This window comes from Natator depressus, chromosome 8 (genome assembly GCF_965152275.1).
Source record: "Natator depressus isolate rNatDep1 chromosome 8, rNatDep2.hap1, whole genome shotgun sequence".
Classification (NCBI taxonomy): Eukaryota; Metazoa; Chordata; order Testudines; family Cheloniidae; genus Natator; species Natator depressus.
Genome location: NC_134241.1, coordinates 44,843,346 through 44,848,723, shown reverse-complemented (window position 1 = coordinate 44,848,723; position 5,378 = coordinate 44,843,346). Strand labels below are relative to the sequence as shown.

At 49.4% G+C, this 5,378-nt stretch overlaps 1 protein-coding gene across 1 annotated transcript; it reads left to right on the top strand.

The window, feature by feature from the left end:
- The first annotated feature begins 1,040 nt into the window (after positions 1 to 1,040).
- Positions 1,041 to 3,842, top strand: FASLG (Fas ligand). The gene is made up of 4 exons (XM_074962163.1): positions 1,041 to 1,304; positions 1,511 to 1,574; positions 2,947 to 2,985; positions 3,448 to 3,842. Exons 1-4 carry the CDS (start codon positions 1,041 to 1,043, stop codon positions 3,840 to 3,842), a joined length of 762 nt encoding a protein of 253 aa, XP_074818264.1.
- Positions 3,843 to 5,378: the final 1,536 nt, after the last annotated feature.

Sequence of the window (5,378 nt, the reverse complement as noted above, 5' to 3'; positions counted from 1 at the left end):
ATGGGGTGGGAGTGGAAGGATGGTTTGAGAGGAGACTTTGGATATCTGTTCCAAGGGATGTGTATTTCCTGCCTCAAAATTCATTGCTTCTCTGCTCTCTCACCCACTGGCTGTGCTCGCGTTATGTAGGTGGAATGATGGCACCAGTGATCTATGTAGCAAGCCAGCAAACCGGCGAGCTGCTTATGCCAGGTGTATTGATCTTATTAGCACTGGGGTGGCCCCGAGAAGCCCCAGCTGAGACTGGGGCTCCATTGTGCTAGCCATTGTACAGAGACACAGTCCCCGTCCTCAGTGTTCACACTAGGCAAGCCAATGGAGTTGCCGTTATCCCCGTTTTACAGCTGGGGGAGTTGAGGCACAGGGCAGTTAAGTGACTTGCGCAAGGTCACATAGGCATTGAACCAAGCTCTGTGGGTCCCAGTGCCTTAAAACCCAGACTGTCCTGCCTTTCGTTTGTTCCTGCTCCATGCCCAGGCCCACGTCTAGCTTTCAAAGTCAACAGCTGCTGAGGTGGGATGGCGCAGCGCTGCCAGCGTAGGCTGTTGGAAATGGGTGGTGGAAGAGCAGGCAGGTTCGTGCTCTAATGTGGTTACACAGCACCTGGCTGAACGGAGGATGGGAACCCTCCCCTCTTCCACTCTCTGAACCCTTTCCTAACTCAGGGCACCTGCTCTCTTGGCCTGGCCAGTGGGTCTAGTTCATGGGGATGGCCCATGGAGGTTACAGTTGCAGCCCATGGCTGAGCTTTTAGTTGCTCACTCAGAAGCACCTAATGTGCCTGCTCTCTTCATGTGGGAGGAGCAGTCTTGCATCAGAGGGGGTGGGCGGAAGCTCTTTGAGGTTTGCTGCTTCTGGCTCAGGGTTTTCAGACTCAGGCACGTACGAGTAGATCTCGCACTGCTAGGGTGATGCAGGCGTATAAAGGCAAAGCCGGCTTCCCTCCTGGGGCTCAGTCTGTGGCTGGCACAGCCGGATTTAGCTGCCGCATGAAAGAGGAGTTCCATAGCCAGGGCGGCCCAGCCATTCCACTGCCCACCATGCAGCAGAACCTGAATTATGTCTACCCCCAGATCTTTTGGGTGGACAGCTGTGCCAGTCCCACTTGTGCCCCATCGGCTCCCGTTGCCACCTGCCCACCGCCCGTGCCGGAGAGGAGGAGGAGAAAACAGAGCAACAAAAGGGATGGCACATGCCTCTGTTTCTTGGTGGTGTTTTTACTGATCCTGCTGGCCCTTGCTGGAGTGGGGCTGGGGATGTTTCAGATTGTCCAGCTGCAGAAGGAACTGGCTGAGCTCCGAGAGGTAATGTCCGTCTGGTTATTAATAGACGTAGAAGTGGCCAGCAATGAGAATGCTGGGCTAGACCCTTAGCGGATGTAAGTTGGTGGAACTGGATTGAAGTCAATGTCCACTTGCCCCAGCTGAGGATCTGTCCCTATTCCTGATGGTTATTTTACATGTCATGGTCACTTACTAGGTGTGAATTTGTCTCTCTTCTGTTTTGACAGTTAACCAGCACCGGACATGTTCTTTCGTCTATGGAGAAGCGCATAGGTGAGCCATCCTTACCCAGCGAGTCAGTGTGTGTGGGAGAACCCAGGCCATGAATTCTGCGAATGGCAGCATCTCTGCTTTTTCCCCTTCCTGCCCCCTACCACGCCTTCATTTTGGGTGGCAGATGGGGGGTGTTATATCCGTGAGGTTCTGATGCTTTTCAGATGACACGTTCACTCCTTTGGCTGTAGCAGTAACTGTGCATGTCATGGGCTTGGGGGGCCGGTAGGGGTCTCCCTTCTAGCCCTCAAGCAGAAGAAAGTTGGCATAATGCAGGCAGCCTGTGGGGAACATTGATTAGAGATGGGCCCCAGATCTGCACATCCATAAACCCCAGATCTGAACACCCATAAACATTGCAAAAATTCAGATTCCCTTGGATTCCAACTCTGCAGCCAGGGTCCCTCCTTTTCCTTTCTTGGATGATGCATGTGATAGCTTGAGCTTCACTGTAAAGGTGGGATTCTGGTTTTCCTGCCATGCTGTGAGAAACAGATATAGGGAGAGAGGAGTAGAAAGGAAAATGATAGCAGATGGGTTTCCAGCATTACTATATTATTATTTCCTCTTGTTTTCCTTGACTTTTTGCCTCTTTTAAAGTGCAACTTGATTTTTTTGAGTCTCTAGTGTACAAGCTATATTGTTGTAACTAAAACTGGCTGAGCATTTTCTGACCAAATATTTTCCCATCTGGAAAATGTTACCTCAAAATCGCAACTTTCTGGATGAATGTGTCAATTTCAATGCAGTTTTGTTTAGAAAACAGTTTGAAAGGAAGCATCTTGGGAAATCATTCTGCCTTTGTCTTAAAATTGTAACTGAGCTAAAACAGATGCATTTTACTTCCATTTGTCCAAAGATTTGATTGCTAAGTTCAACAGAATCACTCTGTTAGTCTTCAGTGGCCTTCTACCTTTAGATGTTGCAGTCCTATTCTCTAGGGACATGGAAATGGTCTTATCAGAACAGACCAATGATCCGCAGCTGATTGTGCAAAGCTGGATTGTATCATGTGGAGTGAGAAAGAAATTTCTATTGAGCCCATCTGGGAATCAGTTTGACATCTTAAAGCGATCTGATAGCCCTTGCATTTTTTCCTAGCTATTCTAGGTACAGATGTTGCTCTGAGTCTTCTGCATTAACTGCCCAATCCTCTTTTTAAATTTACCAAGCTACAGAGTATACCTGAATGCTGTCCTGCAGCAGGTAGTGTCACAGGTTAATTATGCCTGCCTGACGAAGTATATCTCCGATCCATTGTAACTGTCTCTCTCTGTAATTCCCTGGAGGGGACCCCCTTCCTAGTCTTAATTTCCTCACCGCGTCTTCTCCACAAAGCCTGAAGCTGTCTCCTTTCTCTGTTTTAACGCAGGTCTTCTGAATGTAACAGCGGAGAAAAAGGTGATCAGGAAGGCAGCACATTTAACAGGTATGTGACACAGGGTAAAGAGTCAGCATGTTGGGGAAAGAAGTGGCTGCAGGAAGCTGGATGTGGATGGGGAAAGTGGTTTCTGGGTTACTTCCGAGTTAGTCATCTGGCTGTTGAGCAGCAGCGTTCCCTTTGGATCATTCACCTTCCAGGATTGACATGTGAGACTCAAGGGTTCTGATTTACTCCCACTTCCTTTCCCCCATTCATTTCATCTGGTACTTTTACGTTTATGTGGGTTTTTTGCTTCACTTTTGGGCTGAGTAACCATGTGGGCTGGAGACTGCAGAGCATTTGACATGCATGAATGAACTCAGCCTCCTGGCTCTGAGTTTGGCAGGCATCATGTCTGTTTTACAGAAAGAAGCTGAGGTTAAGTAACTTGCCCACGACTAGTCTGACTTGCAAACTGTTAGCATGCACGTGCCTGTCTAAATGCTTCTTGTTAATCTTTGTTACTAGGCAAAGCTGATCAGAAAGCCCTTCCTTTGGAATGGGTGGCCACCCTTGGGCACGCCTTCACCTCCAGCATTCAATACAGACAGCGCAGCCTGGTGATCAATGAAACAGGCCTGTACTTTGTGTACTCCAAGGTGTTCTTCCGAGGCAAGATCTGCAACAACCTGCCCTTAGATCACACGGTTTTCAAACGAAATCCAGCCTACCCAGCTAGCCAGGTGCTGATGGAGGACAGAAAGATGAACTACTGTGTGGCTGGGAAGATGTGGGCCAGGGGCAGCTACCTGGGGGCATTGTTCAACCTCACCAAATCAGACAGCTTGTATGTGAATGTCTCTGAAACGGCTCTGGTTAATTTTGAGGAAACCAAGACATTTTTTGGTTTATATAAACTTTAGAGCTGACCACCAAAGCGTTGCTTTCAGCAAATATGCACTCTGGACTGATATTAACATGGCTTGGGTACTGTACAGTTTAAGATACATTCTGTCCATAGGGCTAGTCTAATACTGTGCTGGGCTAGCAAGGATCTAGCTGGAAGAAGCCCACCAGGCATCCCTGGTTTGGCCTTTGACATGCGACAGCCAAACTGACTTGGAAACGGATCTCCAAGGATTAAAACTTTCACCTTGTGAACTATTTGGATCACCATAGGAGAACCTTAAGTGTAGATGAAAAAAATCTAGCATGCCAAAGGCCTCCTTTAAACTCACTACTCACTCAAGGAGAGTGTTTACTACCTGAGAAGAAGCTGATGCATTGGGCCCAATTCTGCTCTGTTACAGCTATGAAAATCCCAATTACCCTACTAAGGACAGCATTTGGTCCCTGGAGAGATGGTGTTTGTGTGTATCTCCGCAGGGCTGGGGTGTTCACTGCCTGGCGCAGGATGCAATCATTGCTGCTGGGGGGGGGAGGGGAGATTTATATTATGTATGGACGTTTAGCACCTTAACTCTTTGCTTTTTGCAGGTGCTCCAAGTGTCTGCAGGGTATGTCAGGGTAGTAGGGTTTTTTAAAGTTATTTGCCATTTTCATCCTAAAATGTATCTCCCTCCACTTCCCACATTTGACTTAGAAAATGGCTTAATTCCCAGGACCAGATTTCATTCCTAGGGCTCATCTGGGCCATGTTCTATAGAGGATAAGCAATAATTACATGGAAAATTTAGTATACAGAAGTGTGGAGGGAGGGAAGACCCTGTTTTTAACTGCTTCACTGCCAAACAACACATGGTGGGTATCTGGAGTCCTAACACAGCTGACTCAGGCAAGGTCCAGCAGCAAGGAAGAGCGCTGGAGGGAATTTAGAGCACAGTGTTATGGTGTTACACCCAGAAGGCCCATGTAATTCCGGGTGGGGACTCCATTGAGGTCTGTAGTTTAGGGACTAGGAATGAATTTGGCTGAAAAAATCCAGAATTTTTTCTGGGGTTTGTGCAAGTGCCTGTATCCCCTTCCCTTCTTCCTGGGGAAACTGCACCCCAGTCGCCTGCCCTCTCCTGAGCCGTGGCTGCAGCTCCCCAGCACCTGGGACAGGAGGTGCTCTGAGGACAGCCCTTGCCCTGCTCTGCACACAGGAACTTTGAGGTGACCATCCAGAGATGGGTTTGGGTCTGAGCTCTCCCTGCCTCCCGCCAGGTGGGTGGTGATTGCAGCTGGGGAGCTGGTTCAGGCCCATCTCTAAAACAGCCCAGGACACCCCACACATCTCACTGCAGAGACCCTGGAGATCCCGGGGGGCGGGGGGGGGGGAATTCCAGCAACCCCTGAGTGACGGGGCAGGTTGCAAGGGCCATGCATCCAGATGGGCGACCTCACAAGGCTCCTCCTGGGCCCTGGGGCTGCTGTGGTGCTGGGCAGCCTCTGCCTCCTCTGGGGGGTTCTCCCTGTAGGCTCCGTTCCTTGGGACCAGGCAACAGCTGTCAGGGAAC